Source organism: Melanotaenia boesemani, chromosome 3, assembly GCF_017639745.1.
Source record: "Melanotaenia boesemani isolate fMelBoe1 chromosome 3, fMelBoe1.pri, whole genome shotgun sequence".
Taxonomy (NCBI): domain Eukaryota; kingdom Metazoa; phylum Chordata; class Actinopteri; order Atheriniformes; family Melanotaeniidae; genus Melanotaenia; species Melanotaenia boesemani.
Window position 1 is genome coordinate 12,180,803 of NC_055684.1, and position 27,420 is coordinate 12,208,222.

The 27,420-nt window shown below is 41.3% G+C and overlaps 1 protein-coding gene across 1 annotated transcript in view; it reads right to left on the reverse strand.

The window, feature by feature from the left end:
* kctd6a (potassium channel tetramerization domain containing 6a) overlaps window positions 1-22,429 on the reverse strand; it is a 35,101-nt gene extending 12,672 nt beyond the window's left edge. Inside the window, exons 1-3 of the mRNA XM_041980778.1 lie at window positions 22,316-22,429; window positions 16,246-16,351; window positions 11,288-11,457 (exon numbers count right to left, since the gene is read on the reverse strand). Coding sequence (XP_041836712.1) covers window positions 11,288-11,457; window positions 16,246-16,272 — 197 coding nt within the window. The 5' untranslated portion in view covers window positions 16,273-16,351; window positions 22,316-22,429. The remainder of the gene's footprint in view (window positions 1-11,287; window positions 11,458-16,245; window positions 16,352-22,315) is intronic.
* Window positions 22,430-27,420: the final 4,991 nt, after the last annotated feature.

Sequence of the window (27,420 nt, forward strand, 5' to 3'; positions counted from 1 at the left end):
CTCAGGGGACTGTGCCGTCTCCTTTCCTCTTCACCTTATACACCACTGATTTTCAGTACAACACTGAGTCCTGCCACCTTCAGAAATTCTCTGATGACTCAGCTGTTGTTGGGTGTAGAGGAGGGGGAGGGGAGGAGTACAGAGTGCTGGTAGACGGGTTTGTACAGTGGACTGGCAGGAATCACCTGTATCTGAATGTCACAAAGATCAGAGAGGTGGTGATAGACTTCCCGAGGAAGAGGACTCCTCTAACTCCCATGAAGATCATGGGGCAGGAGGTGGAGATTGCTGAGACCTATAAGTACCTGGGAGGGACCATCGACCACAGACTGGACTGGAAATCCAACACAGGTGCTGTGTAGAAGTAGGGGATAAGCAGGCTCTACTTCTTGAAACGGCTCAGATCCTTCAATGTCTGCAACAAAATGTTTGGGATCTTTCATCAGTCTGTCGTCTCCAGTGTGCTTTTCTTTGCTGCTGTGTGCTGGGAAAGCAGCATCAGAGCAGCAACACCAACACACTGAACAAACTTATGAAGAAGGGTGGATCCGAAGACAGGATATCTCTCCCAACTTCAAAATGGGAAGATGATTTATCTAATAACTTTGATCAGAAAAGGTGGTCACAAATATGTTTAAACACGTTTAAAATGACTCAGAATTCAAATATACAACTAATACAATTCAAAATTCTCCATAGAACTCATTATACAGGACACAGGATGTTCAGGATGGGCCTTTCACCATCAGATATCTGCCCACACTGCTCTGAGAACACTTCTGATAGCTACATCCATGCGCTGTGGTCCTGCACACCTGTCCAAAGGTTCTGGATTAAGGTGTGTGAAGATCTCTCAAAATGGTTTAAAACCAGTTTTTCTGCAAACCCCACACTTTGCCTACTGGGCGACCTGGGTGACACTAACATAGGAATACACTCCATAAACTTGGTCCTCGCAGTCTTATGCATCGCAAAGAAAACTATCCTTGTGAACTGGAAAGATAAGAATAATTTGTCTATCCAGCAGTTTAGAAATCTCCTGTTAGATCACATCAGCATTGAGACAATGTCTGCCTCCTCCAGGAACCAATCAGATGACTTTCATTCCCTCTGGTCCCCTGTGACTGGCTACATCACCTAATGTAGGTGGAGGATTGCGGCTTCGCTGGGATGGGGGTGGATATGGGTGGGGGGTCCCTGGTGGTTTCGGGTCTCCGGTTGTCTCCTGGGTGGGGATCTCGGCTGCTCCGCTGCTGGGTCGGCTGGGGGTTCCGGTCTGGGCGGGCGGCATTGGGTGGGCCCCGGGGTGGGACTGCCTCGTGGCGGTGGGGGGTGGCTGCCGGGGTGCCTGGGTCGGTGTCCGTCGGCCCCTGGCCGGGTGGCCGGTCGGGCCCGGGGTGGGCCGGGTGGGGGCCCCGGGCTCTGGGGTGTCGGGTCTCCCCCTTCTCCTGGGGGTGGGGGGTCTGCCCTTGCGGGGAGGGGCTGGGCCCGTCCGGATGTGCCGTGCCGGGGGTTGGTCCGTGCCCTGGTGCTTGGTCGCAGCCCCGGAACCTGGGTGGGGGTGTGTTTGTATATAGGTGGGTGTGTGTGTGTGTGTGTGTCTGTAGGTATGCGGATGTGTGGGTGGGTGTAGAGGGATGTGTGTGCTGTATGTGTGTGTGGGTGTGTATGAAGGTCTAGGTGTGTGCGTGTATGTGTGTGTGAGTGGTGTGCGGGTGTGTGTGTGGAGGTCTATGTGGGATGTGTGTGTGGGTGTGTGTGAAGGTGTGTATATATGAGTGTGTGCACGTGGAGGTCGATGTGTGTGTAGAGGAGTGAAGGAGTGGGTGGAGGCGTGAGTATGTATGGAGGTGCTTGTGTGTATATGCAGGTATGTATGTGAGTGCGTGTGTAGTGGTGTATGTGTATGGAGGGGTATGAGAGTGTGTGTGTATGTGGGCACCGGTGTGTGTGTTTATAGGTATGTGCGTGAAGTGTGTGTGTGGAAGTATGTGCACGTATTGAGGTGTTGGTGTATAGAGGTGTGTGAGAGGGTGTGTGAGTGGCTGGGGAAAAAAAGAAAAAAAAAAAAAAAAAAAAAAAAGTGTGTGCGTTTGCAGGGGGTTAGGACGTGTCCTCTGGGGGGCGCCCTGGCCGGGTGTTGGGGGCGTGGGCCTGGGGTTCCCTTCCTTTGCCTCGCCCCCCTCCCACTCAGAAAGAGGAAAGTGGCCCCTTGGGCTGGTGGCTGGCCCCTGGGGGGGTTCGTGGCGTGCCTGGGTTGGGGTGCCTGCTCCGGGCCTGTGACGCCCTTCGGGGCCGGCGGGGGACGGGGGCGCCCTAAGCCACTGGCGGGTCGTCTTCCAGGGGGGAGGCTTACTCCCCTCTGGACCTACATCTCCTGACCCCTCCCCTCCCCCACTCTTCACTACATACACAGGTAGGGCTGTGGGAGGTGTGCTTGTTGCGCTGGGCGGGGCGGGGTGGGGGGTTGGGGGCCTGGCTCGTGTCTCCTCGCCTCCTGGCTGGGGCTGTCCCCCCGTGGCGTGGGGTGGCGGGAGGATGGTGGTGGGGGGATGGTGTTTGTGTGTGTGTGTGTTGGGGGGGGGGGGGGTGGTGTGTGGGTGGGAGAGTGGTGTGGGTGTGGGGGGATGGGGGGTGGAGGGATGGTGTGTGGGAGGGTGGGGTGTGTGGAGGTGGATGCGTGGTGTGTGGGAGGGGGGGTGGTGTGGGTGTGGGAGGATAAATGGTGGAGGGATGATGTATGTGTGGGAGAATGGGGTATGTGTGGGAGAATGTATGGTGCAGGGATGGGGGAGTGTGTGGGAGGATGGATGGTGGAAGGATGGTGTGTGTGCGGGAGGATGGATGGTGTATGGGAGGGAGGATGGTGTGTGTGTGGGGGAGTGGTGTATGTTTGGGAGAGTGGGTGATGGAGGGGTGGTGTGTGTGTGTGGGAGGATGGGGTACGTGAAGGTGGATGTTTGGTGTAGGAGAATGATGTATGTGTGGGAGGATGGGTAGTGGAAGGAAGGTGTGTGTGTGTGTGTATGGGAGGTGTGAAGGTGGATGAATGGTGTGTGAGAGGGAGGATGGTGTATGTGTGGGAGGATGAGTGGTGGAGGGATGATGTGTGTGTGGGAGGATGGGATAGGTGTGGGAGAGTGTATGGTGGAAGGATGGTGAGTGTGTGGGAGGAAGGATGGTGTGTGTGTGGAAGGATGGATGGTGGAAGGATGGTGTGTGTGTGTGGGAGGACAGAATATGTGAGGGTTGAATGGTGTATGCGTGGGAGGATAAATGGAGGAGTGGAAGGAGAGTGTGTGTGTTTGTGTGTGTGTGTGTTGGTCTGGGGGGGGGCAGGACTGGTTCTCGGGGTGTGCGGCTGGGCGCTGGGGTGTGGGGCTGGCCTCTGGTGGTGGCCGTCTGGGCGGGCCGGGTCCCCCCGGGTGGCGTGCTGGCCCTCGGCCTGTGGGGGGGGGGGGTGTCCCTGCGCTCCTGGGCCCGGGCCCTCTGCCCCGTCTGTCCCGGGCGGCTGGTGCCCGGGGGGGTCGGGGACTGCTGGCCTTGGCCCGCCGGGGCCGGTGCCCTGTGTCCGCGGGGCGGCTCCTGCTGGGGTCTTCTGCTGCTGCCTTCCTGGGCGGGCGAGTGGTCGTCTCTGTGGACCGGTCGGGATCTGTTGCCTGCGGGGGGGCTGGTGGCCTGGGTCTCGGGACCGCTGGCCTGACTCTGGCCTCTGTTCAAGTGAGGTGGCATCTGCATGATCACTCTGCATGGTCACTCCTTCCTGAACGTCTCCACACAGTCTTTGCGTCGCCGTGTGGCCGAGTTCTCCAACACATCCACACAGGTTTCTCTGCGCGTGTTCTTGAATACAGCAGTTTCACTTATATCTATTATCATATTTTGTTTCTTTTTTTAATTATTTCTGTTCTTATTATTATTATTACTCTTACTCTTATTATTATTATTGTTACTATTATCAACTAGTTGTGTAATGACCTACTGGCTAGGATGATCTTAGCTATATATGTTGTAAGTAGTATGGATTACATGGTCTTCTGTATGATGTTTCAAGTCCCCACCCGCACTCCCCACACCCTTTCTGTCCCTCTCTCTCCCCTCCCTCTTCTCTCTACTTTATTTTCTCTCTCTCTCTCTCTGTCCCCTCCGGTCGAGTCCAGCATTAAGAGTCTGATTTAATAAAGTTTTTCATCAAGAGGGACTTTATACATGTAGTATAAATCCCTGCTTGATAGAGTAAAATTGCCCAGCACCAGACAGCAGCCAGACAATCATTCTGTTTGCAACGATGCTGGACAAGACAGGTGAAAAAAAAAAAAAAAAAAAAAAAAAAAGAAGGGTGGATCCGTCATTGGGTACAAACTAGGAAACTAGACAGAGGAAGTGGCTGAACAAACTGGTTTCCATCATGGATAACCCCCACCATCCTCTCCACCACACACTGGTCAGACAGCAGAGCTCCTTCTCTAACAAATGCTCTGCTGTCATACGAACAGATACAGGAAATTTTCCTGCCACTTTCCATCACGCTGTTCAATAAGTCACCTCTGGCAGACGGGGAAGAGCTGCTTAGACACCAGGCTCTACCTGCTGCTTTTATCCACTTGCCATTTTATTCTACTTTTTAAATTCTATTTTGTTTTGCACATTGTTTCTCTTACATTTGAGTTTGCACATCCCTACCTAAATGTATATACTTATATAGCCTACTCTTCTCACTTATTCTCTCTTGTGTTGTTGATTTGTATATGTTGTACATAGATTTGTATATTTTGTTTATTATTTGGTATATAGATGTGTTTGTTTGTTTTGCGGCTTTATTTTTATTTGTTATCTGTGTTTGTGCCAATCCATGCTGCTGCAACTCCTAAATGCCAGGCCTATTTAATAAATAAAATCATAAAGCCTTGCTGGTCCCTGAATTTTCCCAAAACTACATGACTTTTCATTAAAACTAGTTTTAATATTTAGTATGTAAAGAACAATGGAAATAAGATTATTCCAGGAGCAAGACTGATTTCGACCAAAGGGGAGGATTTTTACGCACAGGATTTTGCACTGTTCTGTTTTTAGATTCCCAACGTTCTGGATCAGAGGATGTGGAAGTATTCTGTAAAGGGTGGTATGCAGAGATGGATTTATGCTGTATTTAACAACATACTGGACCTCATAGGAATAAATGTCCACATCAACATCTAGAAGTGCACTGAAACCCAAACAACTCGCAGTGGTTTCTGCAGCAGCTGGCCAGCTGGCAGCAGACTCCTGAAAGAAGCTGGGGGGGGAAAAACCTCTGTCACCAGCAGCCGGCAAAGACGTGCACGAATACTGCTGCAGGAGCAGAGACAAGATCTGAGCTGCGGTGACTTCTATATAGTTGTTTTAGCCTCATAGAAATTGTGCAGATTGTCATGACAGTATGATCTAGCTTCACTCTGAGGTTGTCTGAGTGTTCTTTATCACTTGATGTTTATCCACCCCATTATATTTTTATATAAATATAAATATTCAGCGCAAACAAGTTTAGATTTTGTTTGTTCTTATGTAAGGCAAGGCTACAGCTGTTGCTTTATACTTCGTTTTGTAAAACATTATTTGATTAGGGCTATAAGCTATTATTATGAGCTAGCTATTATTTTAGTTAGCTATAAAGGGAATTGAAGTTTAAATGTAGTGGTCAAAATGACCGCTGGTGGCCGTTTTAGTAGTCTAATTATAGAATCATGACCCTTCTAGTGTTAAAATAAAAAATAGCCTACTATTTTTTATTTTTGTGGGTCCCAGTGTGATCTGTGTGTGAGCATGACAACAGAGTATTTACTGTCAGGAGCCAGACAAGGTGAATTCAGAAAATTCAGAATGGTGGTGTGTTACTGGTCATCACAACTTCCCTGATGTGTGTCTGAATGAACCGTGAAAGCACAGCCATATCTGTTCATCAGTGAAACGAATATAAGACTTAGAAACTGCCTGCGACAAAGCTGCTGGGCTTCCTGTAAACAGAGCTGGCAGGCGTTCTCGCGCTGATGTCACTTCCGCCTTCTTCCTCAGTCGGGGAGCGGCGCCACAGTTTGGTCAAATTAGCCTGAATGGCGGTGGTTTCGTGGTTATAACTATTTTATGCAGGCATGCTTGCAGCTCTTATATAGATCATCAGGGGTTACTTTTTGGTTTATAAAACATGGCAAAAAATGTCAAAATCATGTCATAAGCACGTTACTACGACTGTTTAACATTGAGATGGTGAACAGAGAGAACTGGCCACAGGTTAGCAGCACCAGATGAGACTTGATCAATCAGATATTGGGGGAAACTAACTCTAACCAAATAATTCTAATATCTTAAAGCTGTGAAGCACCTTGAGATGACGTTAAATTTTAAAATGTGCTATACAAATAAAATTGATTATTATTATAATATACAAATCCAAACACTGCCCCTTTGTTCCCTCACATATAAGGAACCACAACCCTAAAAGGAATGTCAACCTAACTGTGATAAACATCTGAGAAGTCACAAGTCTGAGATGTGATCCACAGCAAAAGACAAACTCATTTAAGTTCTAAAAACCCTACTTAAAATGTGGAATAAATATCATGAGATTGGTATAATGATGCTTATTCAAATGCTGGTTAAGTTAAAAAAAAAAAAAAAAAAAAATCTGGTTTCTCTTAAACCTCCTGAAGTAATAAAACCATAAAGACATTTTATTAAGGAAATAGATTTGTCATCCAAGGGAGCAACAGTGCCACCCACAGGATCAGTCAAACCCAATTCTATCTTTCTGTTTTGTGGTGCAAAAAAAAAGGCATGTAACATAGTGTAACATGTCTTCCTTGAAGTGTTGACTGCAAACCAACGTGTGGTTTGTTACATTGTGATGTATGAGAAACATAATCCATTGCTCTCTCACACCAAAGTTTTTCAGTAAATAATGAAAGCTAACATGATTAGCAACCCGTTACTGCACATACGTGTCGATCAGCTATCTCTTGTCCTCAGAGTCAGAATGGGTGGAGAGGGTGGGGCAGGAGCTTGTGCCCTGTGGGGTTATGACAGGTCTGTCTGAGCTCACCTTTGTCTGCCTGCCATTGGTTCACAATGATTTAAATGCAGAAATACTCAGAAGTGCCATTCTAATAAAATTTTTACAAGATATGTCCTCTAGCGTCAGATAAACGTCACATGGACAACATGAAAAATGTGATTTTCACCAGAGTGGGTCTTTAACACTTCGATATAGGAAGAAATTTTTAATGAGGTTTAAACTGATCTACTGGTAATTTTCTTTACTTCAACTGGATAAATGAAGTGCAATTCCTTCCTCACATTTTATAGAAACGTGAGAAGGAACGGAGAAGATTTCCTTCATAAGCTTACGCTCCTCCCCCTCCCCTCCAGCTTCACACAACTGAAAAAGTCTGACTGGCTAAGCTGGATTACAGGCGAGCCTCTTCGAAGTGACTGTGCTGTAAGCAGACAGTGCTCTTTCAGTCTTGTCAAGTCTAGTTTTGTCTTTCTCTCAGTCTTGTCTGAGTCTCCATTAGGGCTGGGCGATTAATCGTTAAAATTGACTAATCGAATTTTCTGTTCATGATGATTTATTTTTATGGCAAGTTGGATTTTTTTATATGCACCATAAATGCTCTCCTTGGGCTCTCATAGTCCTCAGTGGACTCAGCCCGTTCTCTGTACCAGAACAGTGATTGTCTGAAAACACTAACAGATATACAGTAAAGCAAGCTGTCACTCACACCTGGAATTTAGCTGTGCATATAACCACAGGGAGAAATGCTGCTGTCTTCGAGATGCAGAAGACCACTTCAGCCCACAAACTTTCATTAGGAGACAACCAACATCTGGGAAATAATTTCCACAGTTGATCCCATATGATAAGGATCCAGATGGAATTAGATCACAGATGCAGTTGTGTTGCATATCTCTATGCAAGATATTAAGCCATTTATACTGTGGATAAGTTTTGACGTTATTTATTTTCTTTGCTTTCATGCATATAAATGAATAAAACAAACACAAATTTGAATGCAAAAGCTTTAAGTTTAATATTGTTTTTAATACGTTTAATATGTTTTTTTTACATGCACACTTTTGGTGTGCATGTAAACCAGCGATTCATACATGCAGTTTTGAGTGGAATTGAAAACACCCGCTGGAGTTAGTCAAAACATCCAACATGTTCATAAAACTTGCACCTTTGCATGAACTAAAAGAGCTATAAGAGAATGCATTTATTTTACACCGTTAATGTCGTTTCTTATATTTATTCATATATTTTTGGTGTATCGTTTGGATTATGTTATTTTTCTAGTGTTCTGACTTTTATTTAAAAAAAATCCCCCTCTTTAGTATCAAAAATAGTATTGAGTATTGAGCACCAACCTTAGTATCAGTTTCGAGTTTGATATTTTAGTATTGGGACAAGCCGAGTGCATTGGCTGTGTTCATGTCAATAGCGACACAAAGCATTAAATGGCATGACAATGGGAGAAAAGCCTCACTGTCTTTTGAATTATGCAGATTAAACATTGTACTAGCTCTGGAAATTTTAAGCATGCTGGTTTTCACGTTTAGCTGGTCTGGTTGGTGGAGCCAAGAAGCAAGGAAACGGGAAGAACTGGTTTTAAGTCAGGCTTTGGCTCTGAGCCAACACTGGGACTGGATTAGACACTAGGTAAGTCATGGAACAACACAATCAGAGGAAAAGTACTTGATTTGCACATTATTTCAGTGTATTTGCGTTCTAAATAGGGATGTGTTGATTGCTGAGCTGCTGAGGTGATGGGAGATGCCCAACTTGCTGCTGGATCGGCAGAGATAAGGATCAGAGAAATCCTTTTTTCTTTCTTTTTTATCTTTCTGAATGTAACAACCTGCATATGCTTGCACACTGCAGGGGAGCTTATTTGTCCATTTTAAGACAATTTAATTAATTTTTAGATACAAGGGTTACAGAGTTCAAGGACAAAAGAGAAATTTTGTTCCATAGTACTTTGTGTCAGTAGGTAATTTTACATCTGAGCAGACTAGAATTACATGTGGAGTTCTCCAGGGTTCCATCCTGGGGCCTCTTCTGTTTAACATCTACATGCTCCAACAAAACTAGTTACCATAGCTACGCAGATGACACACATATATATTACAATGTCACCAGGAGACCGAGGCACTGTAGAGGCTCTTGGTAAATGCATTGAGGAGATTAATGACTGGATGTGTCTAACCTTTCTTCAGTTACACAAAAACAAAACTGAGGTGATTGTCTGTGGAGCCAAAGAGAAACGATTAAAGGTCACTACAGAGCTTCGGTATATACACCTAAAAACCACCAACAAAATCTGGGTGTATTGATGGAATCAGATCTTAACTTTGAGAAACACATTAAGGGAATCAAAAAATCAGTCTACTATCGCCTTAAGAATATATCAAGGGTAAAAGATGTGATGTCTCAACAAGACCTGGAAAAGCTAGTCCATGCTTTCATCTTTAGTCGGCTTTATTGTAACAGTGTTTTTACAGGTTTTACATAAAATAATCAATTACACACCTGCAGCTTATTCTGAACTCTGCTGCTCGAGTCCTCACTAAGACCAAGAAAGTGGACCACATCAGTCCAGCTCTGAGGTCTTTAAACTGGCTGCCAGTCCGTCAGAGAATAGACTTTAAAGTTCTGCTGCTGGTCTATAAAGCTCTGAATGGTTTAGGACCAAAATACATCAGTGACCTCTTGACCCAGTTTGAGCCTACCCCACTCCTCAGGTAATCTGGATCCAGTTTCTTATCAGTTCCCAGAGTCAAGATTAGACATGGAGATGCTGCACTCAGCTTCTATGCTCCACATGTCTGAAACAAACTCCCAGAAAGCCTCAGCTTCAAGCTTAGGTTAAACGTGTACCCAAAAATCCCACACAACTGGTCTGCACAGGACTTCAGGAGCCTGGAGTTGATGCTGTTCGGCCCCCGCCGCTTTCCTAGCCCTGTTCTTCTTCAGGGCATTCCTCACCTGGTGTGTTGAGAGGCCGGAGTATGGAGGTGTTGATGGGTGTGGAGGGGCATAGAACAGAATGTGTACTGGAGATCTCGGGTGGGTGTGAGCTGAAGGTCGTGAGGGAGGGGGAGGGCCACAGGAGGAGCAGTGGACAGGGGGCACAGACTGTGATAGGGTGTTGCAGCGGAGGAGACTTGACCATTGGAGGGGCAGATGCCTGATACAATCTGTTGAAAAATAAGTTCAGGTCATCTGCCCACCTCTGGTCTCCCCCTTATCAGTGAGGACCTTGAAGCCCGACATGGTCTTAAGTCCCTTCCAGACACCACAGATGTTGTGCTGCAGCTGGTGCTCCATCTTTTCTCTTGTAGCTGTTCTTTCCCCTCCTGATCCTCCTTCTCAGCTCCCCCTGCACAGACTTCAGCTCCTTTTTATTTCCAGACAAAAAACTCTTTTCTTCTCCTTTGGGAGAGCCAGTTATGCTTGACACAGAAGACGGACAGTTTCATCATACGTCACCGCCCTCATACTTCCATGCGTCTTTTACATTTCCATGGGTGATAAGTCAGTTCATCCACAAGTGTGCAGTGCGGAGTTCTGAGTTTACTTCTGCGTTTTGACCCCGATTGGTGGCAGTGGGGCACTGCTACAAAGTGGTTTACAACTGTCCAAAAACACCAAAAGAAGAAGAAAACAATGAAGCAGTTTCTCTCAACTTCTTCTTTTTCATCTTCTTCTTCTGGTGCTTTTTATTTGGCAGTTCTGTGTCGTCTTCTTCTTCATTGGTTTTTTCCTTTCGCTGGTAGCGTATTAGCTAAACACTGCCCCCTGCAATTTCCAGTAGCACTGCTCTGTCTTCGGTGTCAAACGACAGATAGCTAGGTGCTCACTTTGAACATCAGAAAGTCGTCTTGACCATGTCTGCATGACAACATGCATTGAGTTGCTGCCATGTGATTGGCTGATTAGATATTTGTGTTAACAAGCATTTGAATAGGTGAAACTTATAAAGTGGACGATGAGTGTAGACCACCACACTTCTAGTAGGTCATCAATAAAACGTGATAGAGAAGGAGTCCTGTAATCTTTGGGTTTGCAGTGTCAACCACCACCAACCTATGCTGAACGTCAGCAAAGAAAATTTTAACTCTAATTATCAACTATTTTAGTGGTGGTATGACAGTATGTTCACCATTCGAATTAACTGTGAGCTCACTAGTCTGAAAATCACGTCTCTGAACAGCTAACTACAGAACTTACTATTAAAATATTCAAAAGCCTTACCGAAACAACGGGCCGTCGCGGTCAATGAAGTAGTTTCCATGTGAATCTTTCACAGTAGGGAGGTCTCCTCTGAACATGGCCCCCAGCATGGAGTCTGGGTAGCGCTTCAGTGTGGATAGAGATGTGCTGTACACACAGCCGCCCACATTCAGAGAAACTGGCTCCCCCATCTGAAAACAAGAACACATTTAGAACAGCAGGAAAAGGCACAACAAACACATTAAACAGCAAACATTTTGGCCTGTCGCAGCTGGAACACCTGAATAATTACACAGTCCGGTTCCTGAACGATCAAATGAATTATTTAGACATAAACAATCTTCAGAATCCCCTGACTTGCATCCAAATTTATTAATTTTTGCAGAATCATACTTTAACTTTTCCACTTGTGATCAGATGCCCCAGTCTGGACATTAGCATGTTTTCAGCTAATGTAATGGAATCAAAATTAAATAAAACAATAAAACAAAGTTATTGTGTTTTTTTGTCCCCATCACAGTTTGTTGTTAAGGTTGTTGACTGGGGACCACAGTGACTGTAATGTCACCAGGGGACACAACCACACAAGGAAGAAAGGATCCATGTACTTTCATTTTTTTCCATTGAAACAAAAGAAGGGAGGGGGCAGCTTGTGTTTCCTGAACCAAAATGAAAAATCTGATCATGATCTGTTGCCTTTTTTCCAATTTGTGCTCAGAATGAAAATGGAAAATACAGATACGTGTCTCAGTTTGATTTGGTTATTTTATCCAAGGCTAGTTGTGCTGACTGTTTAACTCCCATATATTACATTATAAAACCCTTCAGCGTCAGAGCTGAATTGTAAGTTTCCATTTAAATTCAGGCCTATGGAGACAAGCTTCAAATTATTAAACTCTTCTTGAGGAGGCTTCTCTGCCTCCTGTCTGAAATTACATATCCAAAATAAATGAGGTTTATCTTTACCACTACAAGGACTGTATGTATAATCTTGGTCTCAAAATAAAGCTGAGACATGTGAGATTACTACAAAAGTGCAAGAATCAAAACATTTGTCTCTGTATCAGAGTAAATTCGCTTGGAACACAGTAATGTAAATGTGAATAGTTATCTCCTTGTAAAAGAAAACCACATTACTTTCAGTGTAAACCACAGCAGCCCAATTCATCTAAGAATTAGTAAAGTAATATCTGATGAGAAACTGTGCAAAAGTAGAACCTAAAAAATGAATCAGCAGTTTTACAGGTGTTTTAATAGAGGTGTTACTCAGGTAAATATCTCAGGAAACCATCAGCTAATACTGAAAATAGACACCTCTGTCAATGGTCATCATCAAAGGATAGCTCCCAAATTCACATTAGAAACACCATGAAGGCTGAGAGAGAAGTGAAGCCCAATACAGTATATGACAGGAAGAGTGAATATTTCACTACAAAACCTCCTTTATCTTCATGGAAACTACCAGGACCTTCATGAATAATTTAGAAAACAGTCATGGCAGAACAATTAGCAGAGATTTTTTTTAGCTGAAATAAAACTTTTGATCACAAAACAGCAAAACTAAGACATCATTAATGAATTTGGCTGCAAGCTCAGAGTTTTAGTTGCACAGTGAGGAGACAGTCATTTAACACTTTGTGTGGTTTGCCTGAAGTGGAGAAATTAGCAGAAACTCTAATGTGGATCGTGCTGCTCTCCTTTGTTTTTTCATTTCCATATAATTGCTTAGGGTTTGAACTGTGTTTTGCTTGGGTGCCAATTCCTGATAGTCTTTTAGCTGAGTTTCTCTGTCATTTTGGTATGCTACAGGTTAGGATTGCTGCTTCCTAGTGTGTGTAAACATCTTCTGTATTGCACATATGTCATGCTGCCTCCTGTACAAGGGGCTCTTGTCAGTAAGAGCTTAAGTGCAGCTGCACCGGACATAGTAACATTAATGTGTGCACACCGAGCATAAATAAAAAAAGCCCATATTCATTTACAAATGTGCACATAGTTTTCTACCAACCGTCCACTTTATTGCAGTAACATTTATGATTTGACCATTTTTCCATCACTTAGTAGCATCACCACAAGAAAATAAAGGGCGGGTTGTAAAAGAACAGAAACTGCTTTAGAGCAAACTACAAATCCAGTATCAGTACTAACAGAAAGTTCAAACAGTCAACTTCTGGAAACTGACTTTTAGCCCACTAATAGCTCGCCCATAGTTTCCAACTTAATGACAAGAATAAGTAAAAATTACTGGTACTTTTAGTGTCATTATGTTGTGGAAATTCAGTGTAGTTATTCCATGAAAAAAAAAAACTGAAAATCTGCTTTAAAAAAAACAGCATTTGTAAATATAACTATGTTGAAAAATGTTTGTTAGTTCTTTAGCATTTTTAGCCATGTATTAAGAGCCATTGTGAAGGTCCAGAGAGCCACTTACAGCTCTGGAGCTGGTTGCAGACCCCTGGATGAACACATCCCAGAGCACAGCGGACTTCTGCAGAAACCTTTCCAGGTGATGTGCTTCTGGCTGACGGTGGGTTGAATATAACGGACAGTTTGAGCTTTATGTGAGCAGAAGTAAAGATGGCTGCAGTTACAGCGTGTCAGCTATGAACAAGATGATAAATGAACAGGTGAGGTGGTACACCTGAGAATTCATGTAGAAAGGCTACAGACACAATTAGTTGATTTTAAATGCAGTGGTACCAGTGTGGAAGAAAATCACTTTCCTCTACCAGATAGTGATTGTTGTTCTGTCAGACATTCAGTCAAAACATTTAGAAGTGTTCACTCTTTTCAGATGTTTTAGAGTAGATCTATCAGATCCAGTAAAGTTTTTTTTGTATTTTATTTGTTTTTTGTAATAAATAAATATACTTAATCATATTTTTGACTGCTTCCATAGTTTTACTGCTTCTATTTGTTGCTGTCGGGCAAAAACCTCCTATCTCCAAAATTCTGGATTTTTTTACTATTGGTCACCCTTTGTGTCAGTCTGTAGTTTTACAAATATTTAACCAAAGATGCTGTATATGATATAAAACACAATACCAAGTTTGATAACATTATGTCCAATTATACAGAAACCCCCCAGTTTTATTCATTTCTTGAAAAATGACAGTTTTGGACATAGGAGGTTTGTGCCCGACAGCAGCCTTTTGCAAGATGTATTAAATGAAATAAATATATATTTAGTCATATGTCTATCTTTTATAATGCCCAGAATATATTCATTTATCAGAAATTAATCCACATAGAAAGCTTATTTGATTTCAGACTCAAAATGTGAACAACAGATGTTTAACTAACATATAAATGGTGAGCTTGATGCTGTGGTTGCAGCCGACAGTTTGCAGGTTTTAATCCACCCGTTTGTAAAATGGTTGTGTGAACATTTAATTATCAGTAGTTTTTAAATTCATGGCGGGTGTAGGAATGTACACCAAATGCAAGATAAACACCGACTCCTGAGACTGAAACAGAAACGCATCTGAACCTGAACGTCACTCATTGTTCAGCAGAATGCAACAATCTAAGTGGTTCATAATTATTGTTTCTGCATATTTACGACTCCTCACCTCTCCTGTGAGTAGGGATGTCACGATTATAGATTTTATGATTATCGTGATTCTGTGTTCTGTCCCAACACTAAAAATGTGTAAAACCACATAAACACTCCTTATACACTACCGTTCAAACGTTTGGGGTCACTTTGCCATGGGATTCAATAGGGAAGTGACCCCAAACTTTTAAAAGGTAGTGTAGGTCTATAAGTTTAATTTCTATCTTGTGACACCAACATAATATAACAGTAAGTAAAAAACCAAGAAGTCTCATTCCAACTAAATCTCCTCTGCTGTGTAAAGAATAAATAAATGCTACATACTAACTGGATTTCTAACAGATGGAAAAGGTTATGGGACCTCCACCTGGGTGTGGGAGGCTTCTTTCTGGAAACTACATTATAAAAATGGTTTAAAACATTACTTTAAAAACTCAGGAAAAACAACTAGCTAGCTTTGACTTCCAGTTGTCCCAGCTGCTTGACACAGAAATAATACTGTAACTGAAAATAAAGAAACAAGACCACATATCTGGAACTAAAAAATATGTCAGCTCGTTAGTATTGTTTTTTCTGGTTGACTTTATTAGGTCACAGAAAGAAAACAACAGACAAATTATGTCGCTGACATTTAATTGGTAAAAGGTAAACTGGACAGCGTTCCAGCTGCAAACAGACGCATACAGATGCAGCTATGAAGCATATAATAGTAAACACTGCATGCTTTACAATTTACAAATATGTACTATACCATGTGGTTTTTTTGTACTGTTGCCAGCTTCTTCTTCTTTTGTGTACTGGTCTGTTCAGTTACTTGAGTAATAATATGACTTCCAATTCAGTTACATATCTGGGTGTTTCCATCTATAGAAAATATATTTAATACAACTTCAGTCAGGCTTGCACGTTAAAATGTATTTTAAAAGTTATGTTTTAGTCAGACTGATTTGTCCAGACTCACTTCTACTTTAGCTGTACACACTACTTTCCTAAAACTTTCACTCTTCATCCAATAATTAAATTAAATTACTTAAATTACATCCCCAATATTTAAAAAGTTAGAATGTTGCGTAAGATGTAAATAAAAACAGAACGCAATGATTTGAAAGTTTAATTAACTCATATTTTATCTCTAACAGAACATAAACAACATATCAGATTTTAAAAGTGAGACATTATTATCAATTTCAACATCTGATATAAAGTTTGTTTTAATATTGCTTTATGGGATTTATAATATTTAATTTATGAGATTTTCAAATAATTTAATCTTTGGTTTTATTTACATTTTACATAGTGTCCATACATTTTGGGAACTGGGGCTGTATGATGATTTATTTGTCCTCTAAATAAGTCCCCACAATGTGACAACACAAACAGATTTATGTCCTCACAACATTGGTAAAAAGGTAAAAACACACACCATGTGACCCAGGTCTCCATTCTCCATCTGCAGGCCTGGTTGGAAGCCTGTGTTGTTCCTGTTTAATTCAGACCGCTGAGATGATCATTTCTATTTCCACCGACACCTGCAACAAGAGGGTGAACAGCTGGTGAGATGGTAACCATGGAGATAAGCAGCCAGCTGATGCATCACGATAGGGAAGACAAATCATGGCTGATTGGGCTCGAGTCCCTAATGTGTCCACACATCTGCTAGCCAGTGAGCAAGAAGAGGAGGAGGAGGAGGAAGAGATCTGGATGTTAACCCTTGGAATTGAGTGTAGATGTAAAAACAGGCAAATAAACCTTCCTGCAACTGATAGACCTAATTCAGCAGAAAATCAACTAAAAAGTGTAAGCTCATAAACGTGCTTCTGTGTTGATGTAGCAGAAGGACTGTTTTGATCTGCCCAAGCGGTGAGACCCTACAGCTGTTAAATAAAGTCAAAGAAGAAGGCATTTATCATTTATCTGTGCATCAAAACACAATGTATAAAAGCAGATTTCACTCAAATACAAGCATAATCTGGTGTAAATAAACAATAAATATTAAATTAATTTCACAATTTATTATAACATTATGTATTACATAATATGTTTTAATAAATATTTAAATGGTCTAGTTGACAGCATTATTATTAATAGTAGTAGTAAAGATTTATATTACTATCATTATAATAATTAAAATTCTTGATTTTATTAATAAAATGTATTATTTATAAATAAATTGATAACAATAAAATAATAATAAAAATAAGACAAAATAAATTATCAACATTAAGATTATCTCGATTGTTATACGTTTATTAATTCATCAAATAAATACATATCAATTAAATATTTAATAAGTATATATCAAACATAAACATTAATTCTAATAATATTAATTTAAATATCTTGACAGAGATATTTGTACAATTAAAAATCCAACACAAATGACTCAGCTCTGATATAAAACTGAGTGACAAGCATTCAGAATGTTGTGTTTATGGCATGAAACAAGATGCCTGCTCAGTATTGTGTATTTAAGGTTCAGGTGATGTATGGAATTATTGAATCCTTGACTATGGAAAACAGCTGATCATCCAGTGCCAAAAATTCCAGGACTTTCCATGTGATGGCTTTACTTCTCCTAAACCTGCAAGGTTGTTCACATTATACTTTAAATATGACTGCCATGTTGCCACTCACACACCCAAGACGACATCAACAGAAACTAGACTCCTTGCGGTGACGTTTTTGTCTGGAATGGCAAGCGACCCAAAATGAAGTAGTACACACTTTAGTGTAATAAGAAGCCTGGGAGATTAGTTTGTCTACATTTTAAGCTGTATCCCTGGATATTTATGTTAAAAAGTCTCTGCTATTGATTTGAGGATGGTAACCATCTGCTGGGGAAACCTTTCTTAACAGGGATTTGTAAAATAAATGTATCAAAATTATTTGCACCAACAAGGATAAAGAGTCTCTATGGAGAAATTCCATAAGGGTTCGTGCACAAAAAGAATAGCCGAAAACCTGAACGCAGGTGGCAAAAAACAAATCTCAATATCTACTATAAAATCTATGAAGAGAGGCTTCGTATAACACAAGGCAGTCCGTCTTTACCATTACTGCTAAACACAGCCACAATGCACGTGTCCTATTTGCTACCGTAGATCGGATGATCCCCATTTCCCAGTTGCTCCTGAAGCTTTGTTAAGGCCTGTAATGAATCTGCATCGTTTTCTAAAGGTAAAATTTAAGTAATCAGACATGTGATTAGCGTCCACCTATCATATCCAGGACCTGGACTCTGTTTGCATCCCCCAACATCGACTCAGACAGAATGTCCAGATTTTATCTCATTAGCCAGAATATTTTGGAGGACATCATGCAAGAGTTATAGTTCTCATCCTGCTCTATTGACAGTCTCCTTACAGCTTTCTTTAAAAGTGTTTTCCGTTGCATGTTGTCTGACTTGTATATACTCTCTTTTGTCAGGTTGCTTCCCACTAACTCTGAAAACTGCAGCGATCATATCACGGATTAAGAATAATATTTTGATGAACAACTAGAAGCCCATCTCTAACCTCACATTTTTAAGTAACAGAAAAAGCTGTTAACCAAAAACTTTACAGATTCTTGGCACTTAATTGTGCATATTATATTAGTGCACAGTAGTGCAGTAAAAGCATGGTTAAAACATTCTGCTACTACTGTAAGGAACTGGTTCAATGAGAAACATCTCATACAGGGATGGAACATTTTTAACAACCATGAAAAGCAACAAAAACCATTATATTGCCCCCACCCCAACAAGGTCATATTAATTTATTTTGATCTAGTTTTCTATACAGTGCCAAGCCGAATCACTTCAAGTTCCTCTAGAACAGGTTTATACTGTGGCCTTTTATTAAAATCTACACAGTCTGAGGTCATTAATCTGATTTATATGTTTACATGAGGGCATGTCATAGCTGCATAGTCCGCCCTGATGCCACACGCATAGACACACACATACACGTACACACACACACACACACGGATCAGCACATTCTGTCAGCGGACAGCAAGCCTAGGGCTGGGCGATATGGCCTAAAAATAAAATCTCCGATTTTTTTTAACCAAATCCGATTTCCGATTTTAATCGATTTTATTTTAGTTTCTTTTACAAAACATAAATAAACTTATTAAAAACATTTGTTTATATAGATGAATGCCAGCAAAATAAAGCATATAATGTCATAACTATTCCACCATATTAACGACTTCATATCTTACACTGAAATATGCGACACAATGCATCCGTGATCTCTTTCCATCTGGATCCTTATCATACAGGATCCAATGCAGAAATAATTCCCCTGATGAAGGTTGTCTCTTAACTAGGGTTTGTGGGCTAAAGTTGACTTCTGCAGCTCATAGAGAGCAGCATTTCTCACTGCAGTTATACGCACAGCTAAATCCCAGGAATGAGTGAAGGGTCACTTTAATGAAAACCTGTCAGACAAACACCGTTCTGGTGTGGACAGAGGGCTAAGTCTGCTGCTAACTAACTATGGAAAAAAATCCAGATTTTCAGCAAAATAAATCTCCAGAAATGGAAAATTCGATTTATCGATTTTATCGATTAATCGCCCAGCCCTAAGCAAGCCTATGTCAGAAAACACGTCTACCAACTGAAAATCAGGCAAAAATATTAGTTTTTTTTTTTTTTTTTTTTTTTTTAACTCTCCCAAGGAGGTGCAGATGGAGACGGTTGCGAGTATTTCTCCTTTTCTGGTGTTCAGTCTGGAACTTCATGTCCATCACGGGAACTTGCACAGCTAAACAAGTTGAATCTACTATCATTGTAATCATTTCTGAATCTTATTATGACTTAAAATGGATCCAATATTCTTTGTAGGTTTTATATATGTCAACATGTTATCTGAAATCTGGAGTTTATAAATACACAGAGCGACTCCACTGACTGAAAAGGTTAAAAAAGTAAATCTTTTTTCTGTGCAAAGTGTCTTTTATTGTTGTGCTTTTTTGTTTGTTTGTTTGTTTGTTTGTTTTTAATCACTGCCTTTGAGGAATTAATGGAAAATTGGTACATAACGAAGTTTGGAAATGCAACGTGACTTCACAGTTGAGTCTAGCGGTCACAAAATGTTCAAATAAGGCTGTTTTGTCATTATCACGTGTCATATTCCCATTATAATACTGTAACAGATAGGTTACTTGTTACAACTACAGAGTTCCTGAATACATGACTCAGCAGAGCTGATTTTAAGGTTGAGATTCACACCCTTTTTATTAAGCCTTTAAGTTGTCTTGCACATCAAATGTGCTATATAAATGAACCTGCCATGCCCAAAACTCTTCAGGACATTACAGGGGAATACAATATTAAATTTAAAGAGCTGATGTCTCCAAATGGTATTAGCACTCCCAGTTTTCTAATTTAAGATCAGCTTGTAAAGCCTATCAGGTTCCCTGGAAACCAAAATACAGGACCAAAACATTTTAGGTTGGTTCTCAGAAGTACATGCCTACAGCAGGTATGAAAGCCTAACATATGGTCATTATAGAAATTGGGCAAAATTTATAATGGAAGACAATGTGGGACAATGTTGTTGGACTATAAAAAATTGAAAAAACATACGCCTAAACTGATGTCAGAAAGCATATCTAACACCCAGCATTAGACATAAAACGGGACTGACACCAGACCCATACTGCTCATTGTGCCCCCATGAAACCATTGGTTCTTTAGCAGATGTTGTATGGGAATATTCAGGGATTTGGATATACTATACACTAACAAGGGTAACCGTTTTTTTATTAGGAAACAATATCTTAAAATATTTTTAGTCTTGCATATAAGTACACTGGAATGAGAAAAGAAAATACATGCAAAGAATTTGAATTTGTAGAGTTGCCAAAAAAAAGAATCATGAGATCTGAACCTTGAAATGATGAGGTCAGTAGTTATCATTTTGAGGCAAGATCTGATCATACATACAAACTTAACACAAAAAGTGAGGATATTTGTGTTTGGTGGATCATTCTTTTTCTTGGTGTAGCGGGTGGCACCACAGGGTGTCGCCCTGCCCTTGGGGCTATTCCTCTATAAACGGGGAAGTGGCACTGTACCAGGGAGTGCCAGTTTCCTGTTAAGTTGCCAGGACGTGGCTGGGCCACGTCAGTCTTGGTGCAGGTCGATTTTAGCAGCAAGCGGGTAAATATGTTTTTACATGTTGAAATTTATATTGTGGATGAGTTTTTAAATGTAGTTTGTAATGCAGGGTTGGGATCTGAGTGATGTTGGTCCTTGACTATTGTAAAAGCGGACTGTTTATTTTTTTCTATTGTTTTGTTTGTTTGGGTCACTCCCCTGAGAACGATTTTGATCCTCCTGTCTGTAGCCACTCGGACACGTTTACACCTGATTCCTTTGCATGCAGATATGCGGTGTTAGTTTGCAGTGGGTTGCAATGCAATCATGTGCGGTGTTGGTTTGGCCCGCTATTAGGGCAGGTTACCAAAGCGGATCCTCCACCTTTGTGGTGTGCGGTTATTGTCCAGGTGGAAATAACTGGCTCTGAGTTGGATGACAGGAGGAGAATGTGGGGATGGTTCCTCCTTGTATTTAATTAATAAATTGAGTTAAAAACTTTACGTTGTTTGTTCTTATTGAACTTACGTTACACAGTATTACCTGGTAACATTGGCAATAAGTTTTATACTGTTGGAAAGTTTTGGAAAGTTTATTTCCCTTTTAAATGGTACGACATTGTAGGGAAATGCATTTGTGGGATGAGCAGCAGAGTTGAGTCTGTAAGTTGTTGAGGCATGGCTGTAGTGGCTGTGTATGGTTTTTCCATAAGCTAATGAAACTCCTGTTTAACAAATCAGTAAATGGTTAAACTGCCTAAATGTCTTATTTCATCATTAAAAATGACTCTAAACAAGAGTCGATATCAGAACAAACTAGCATTAGCAGAGAAGGTTTGGCAAGTTTTTAATGGGTTCAATAGACATACTTAACTTCGCTGCTCATCCCACAAATGTGACACCATTCACAAGGAAATTTCCAACAGCACAGTATTTATTGGAGAGAAGCACTGTTTCAACAAAGACGTAATCCATCAAATAATTTATTTCCTGTGTGCTAATTTTATAAACATAAATGCAAATAAGTGACAATCTAATAAACTTAACATTATACTTATTTATGACTATGCCTTGATCATTTATAGGTCGTTAGTTTTATATTTGTACCTGCAAGATGTTATTTGATGCTTTTTAGCATTAATCAGTTCATTCACTCCTTCCAAGTATAATTAAGTAATTATTATGTTGTGTAGTTCCCCTCTAATCATTATTCCTGACCAGTGATTTAGGTAGACTGATGTCATTATGTCATTTCAGCGGCTGTTTGTTGACTTCTAATGTAGCTAACCAGTCTTGGTGCTGTTAGCAGTTGCTAGTAGGTTAGCATCATTTATATGAAGAGAAGACGTAAAGGCGTCACGTTGATATTTTCAGTTTAAATTCACAAAGTCAGCGCGCGCTCTTACCTCTGACGGTTCATCACATCTAACCGCTGCTTCTGCACGATACACCCTGAGGTTAGAGACGCTAGCTCCCCGACTGTTTACATCCAGAGTGATAGGAAGGAAGACATGACTTCCGCTAAAACTCGTCAAAATAAAACCTGACAGAATAAGAGTCATCAACGAAAGCGGGACAAAAACGTGTTGTGTTCAGGAGCGAGTCTAGGAAATTTCTGAGGGGGCAGGCAGGCGGACAGACCAGGAACAGGGTGGCACATGTAAATGAGTGGTGATGTGTCATTCGTGAATGAGCTGGATCTAAAAGCCGATTCTTAAACAATGAACAAAAAGAGACAAACCTTCCTTTAACACCTAAGCCTCAAACAGGCCACCTGGATATATTTTGTTGTTTTGGCTGTAAATGTATGGAGTTATTTTTGTGTTTTATTAAATGCAAAAAAATAGTGATTTAAGAGTGGAAAAATTATCTGAAAGGAAAAAAATATATTTGATATAAATATTTTTCACACTGATAGCAAAAAATATTTGAGACTAAAAAAAGTTTTGAGATAAAGTATCTTGTTACAGCACATTTTTAAAAAATAATTTGACATTTAAAAAAATAATTTCCTAGAAAAAAACCTCTCAAAAGCCTTTCTTTACTCTCAAATATATATATTTTTTGCTATCAGAGTGAAAACTTTTACTCTCCCAATTTTTTTTCTCTCTCAAAGCTTTTTTCTTCTCTCTCTCAAAACCAAAGTCTTTGCTATCGTTTCAAGATTTTGCTATTGATGTGAAACTTGTGTCATGGGCGGGTCCATGTTACTATTGGTCATTCTCAACCGAACTGACAGCTGGGTGGCGATCATTTCTGCATTTTTTTTGCTATCAGTGTTAAAAATATTTATATCAAATATATTTTTTTCCTTTCAGATAATTTTTCCACTCTCAAATCACTATTTTTTTTGCATTTAATAAAAACACAAAAATAACTCCATATAAATGTGTCAGAAAATGTGCTATAAATAAATGCTTTTACACCTTTTTCCGGGATTACCTCTGCTTTCAATATCTGGCAGTTGTTTAACATTACTGCATATTGTCAGTGTGTAATAAAAGTTCAAATAGGGAAAAAAACAAAAACGAAACTAGATTTTCAAGGTTTTTATGAAATGAGAAACTCTGAATGCCATTAGACAAAAGGTTATACATGTCAAATGTGAAAGTTCAACTATTATACATCTGCCCCAGAAAGTTTGGGCTGAAAGCCTTGGACTTTAAGTTTTTGTTTTATAATCCATTTTCTTCAAGAAAGTCCAGGCGTTTTTTGGCCTTTGTGGTACTCTCTGAAGCAGTTCCTCTGTAGCTGCAGACACAGGCCCACACTGCACTCCTCACACTGCCAGGGAGTGCTCCTTTTGCAGAGAGTACATTGTCGCCGCCCCATACTGGCTCTCTGTGATGTTTCATGACCATTGCTTGTAGGAACAGGGAAGTGGTCGTGACAGGCGGTCACCTCGGGCTTGCCATCCAATGGTACTCCTAGAAGCTGTGCAGAGAGCTCTTCCTGGAAGTCCTGGCGACTCATGTGCTTCTGCTTCCGACTGGCACATAATTCCTTGTGAATTATGTAACTGTTAGTTACAGCAATGTCCAGAAAATGCTGGAAAACAGTAATGTACCATCTTCTTGTTTTGCGGTGGACTGAATTGGTACCCAGCATTTGATCCGATGTGTCCACTCCTCCCATGTATTTGTTATATTCTCCTACTGCTGTAGGTCTGGGGACAGGGATCTTCTGATGCCCGTCATCAGTCTTCTGCCAGCGCAACACTGTCTCCCCACTGTACACAGAGTGGATGTTGGTACAAATGGAGACTTCTCTGGTGTCCATCCACTTCACAAATAAAAGATCACTGTCCCTGATCCAGCGAATTGAGCCTCTTGGTGACTTTTTATCTAAAGCATTTTCTTCAGTGGATGGAACACCAACTCTTCCCTGCCTGTATGTCCCACAAGCCCCAAATCCCTGCTGGCCCAAGTGTCGGAAGAGGAGGGGGCTTGTGTAGAAGTTGTCACAGTACACGATGTAGCCTGACCCCAGGAAGGCTTTGCTGACAAGGGATGTCACCACATCATAGTAGAGCCCCTGCCCTGATGCGAATTTAGATTTCCCTGTGTAGAGCTTGAAGTCAACCGTGTAACCATTTACATCAGCCAGCACAAAAAATTTTAGTCCCCACTTGGTGGGTTTGGCCTTCATGTACTGCTTGAATGATAACCTGGCCTTGGTAGCAACCATCCTCTCATCAACTGAAATGTGCTGTTTTGGATGGTAAATGGTCATGCAGCGGTTCCTCATGATGTCTAAGAGAGGTCTGACCCGATGGAGTGGGTCATAGTCCTCTGTGCCCCTTTTTTGGTCATTTTTTGCATCTTCTGATGGATCACTTATTTGCAAATTAGCAGAAATTGCCAGGAACCGATCTCTGGGCATAACAGTGGAGGGAAAGGAAACATGAAAAATTGTTTTTCTCCTCCAGAAGTCTGTAATCTTTGGAAGGTTCATCACTGCCATATACAGCAGCATGCCCAGGTACTTCTGCATTTCTTGTGTGGTGACGTCTCTCCAGGTGAATTTCATGTCTTTATCCAATTTTTTAGCTGCATTCTTGTTAGTATTTGCACACAAGATTTTGAGGACTTCCAAATCAAAAAACTGTGAAAATATATCAAGTGGTGATGGTTTACCGACATTTAGGGGGGGTTGAACACCAGGATGTCGTTTTGGGGTAAACCTTAGTGGTGGAGGAACTACATCTGGGTCTTCTTCGGTTTTCCATCCACTTGTGGTTGGACGTAATGGTGACCGACAACGAAAGGCATCACCAGCACCTCCGTGGCCCGGACTACGGCAGAGAGTGTTACTATGGGCCTGACTGTAACTGCTCTCTGGTACTGACTGTGTGGGTGGCCCATCACCAGAAGGAATGCTAAAAGTAATAAAGACATAAAATTTCACTTTTAGCCATATAAACATCCACTGTAGGTTTACTAAGACATATTGATTGTACACAACTTATTACTTACTCTGCTTCGGATGAAAATGCGCCATTGTGGTCACGATCGTCCTCAATCAACCTTTTGGGGGTTTTTATAACTCTAGATGATTTTCTTGACATTTGCTCTGACAAATAAGATCGTATTGTTGAAAAAGTTCTCCAAAAGTCCACTCGTTTTGTCCTCCTTTGTCCTCTTTCCGCTCTTTTCCGCTGTTGAGCTGTGCGACTCAGCAAAGTAAAGTCTCGCCTGTGTTTGGCCTGTCGTATCTCGCAGCAGCCTACCGTAATAAGCCTTATATGAGTGCAAAGGGCATTCTCTCTACTATCAGGAACTGTTTGAATGATTTTTATAGCACAAATGGTCTAGGAATTACGGTAGTTAGAACAACGCATGTGAAAATCTGTCGGCGCCGACATGGTCGGTGTTACCAATGGTAACCAATGGTCTATGGTAACTTACCATAGACATAATAAAGCATAATAAATTTATTATGTCTATGGGTGTTACATCCAGAGTGATAGGAAGGAAGACATGACTTCCGGTAAAACTCGTCAAAATAAAACCTGACAGAATAAGAGTCATCAACGAAAGCAGGACAAAAACGTGTCGTGTTCAGGAGCGAGTCTAGGAAATTTCTGAGGGGGCAGGCAGGCGGACAGACCAGGAACAGGGTGGCACATGTAAATAAGTGGTGATGTGTCATTCGTGAATGAGCTGGATCTAAAAGCCGATTCTTAAACAATGAACAAAAAGAGACAAACCTTCATAAGGGGCAACATTTTATTTTGATGTTCACACCATGTGAGCTGCAGGGTTGTGTGGAGGTTAGTACTGCAGCCTCAGCAAGGACTCAAACAGTGGCCTTTTTGCGTGGAGTTTGCATGTTCTCCCTATATACGCATGGGTTCTCTCCAGGTAGTCTGGCTTCCTCCCACAGTTCAAAGACATGCATGTTAGGTTAATTTGTCACTCTAAAATTCTCCATAGGAGTGAATGTGAATGTGAATGTTTGTTTGTCTCTCTGTGTTGGCCCTGTGAAAGACTGGCAACCTGTCCAGGTGTACTCTGCTTCTCACCTGCTAACTGTTGGGATAGGCTCCAGCTTCCCCGCAACCCTGAAATGGACTAAGCAGTATAAAAAATTGATTGATGGATGGATGAGCACACCAAGCAAAATGAAAATGGTGTGCACAGATTCAAGTCTGTGATGTAAGACTTGGATCATACTATTATGTGAAAGAAGGAAGGGGGGCAGACTAAGAAAACAGGGAGTGTAAGGGTACAGGCCAAATACAAAGAAAATCAGAGAGAGATGGGGGAGGTTTCTATAAAAAAAAAAAATGCTACATAAAAAGTGGAGAATGTATTAAATTTACAGTGACTTAATGTTGAGACTTTGGACCTGATTTATTTGTTGTGGTGTTGTTTGTGTAGATTCTCAGTCATCCCTGTCATACACTGTGATTGGCTCTTCTAAGGGAGCCAAGCCTAAAAACACTAAATCTTTGCAAAGAGGTGGAGGAGGCTATAGACTAATCTGGGCAAACACCAGAAGCAGACCCTCCACCTTTGCTGAGGTAGCATTTCGGTGCATGTCAGAGCAGAGGAGATAAGAATCAGACTATTTTCTTAACAATGTCAAGGAAATGTGGAAAAACTTAAATTGTTAAAAAAAAAAACGGATGTGAAGAACATCAGGGCTGAGCTATACTACAAATGTTGGGATCAATCAAATACCCACTGATGCTGATGCTGATACGATACCGATACCGATAACAATCAAGCGTTTCATTCAAAATAGTCAACAGGGTCGCAAGAAGCATGTTGAAAAATCAAGGCGCAAAATAACTGCCCATGAACTGAGGAAAATCAAGCGTGAAGCTGCCAAGATGCCATTGGCCACCAGTTTTGCCATATTTCAGAGCTGCAACATCACTGGAGTGCCAAGAAGCACAAGGTGTGCAATACTCAGGGACATGGCCAAGGTAAGGAAGGCTGAAAAACGACCACCACTGAAGAAGACACACAAGATAAAACGTCAAGACTGAGCCAAGAAATATCAT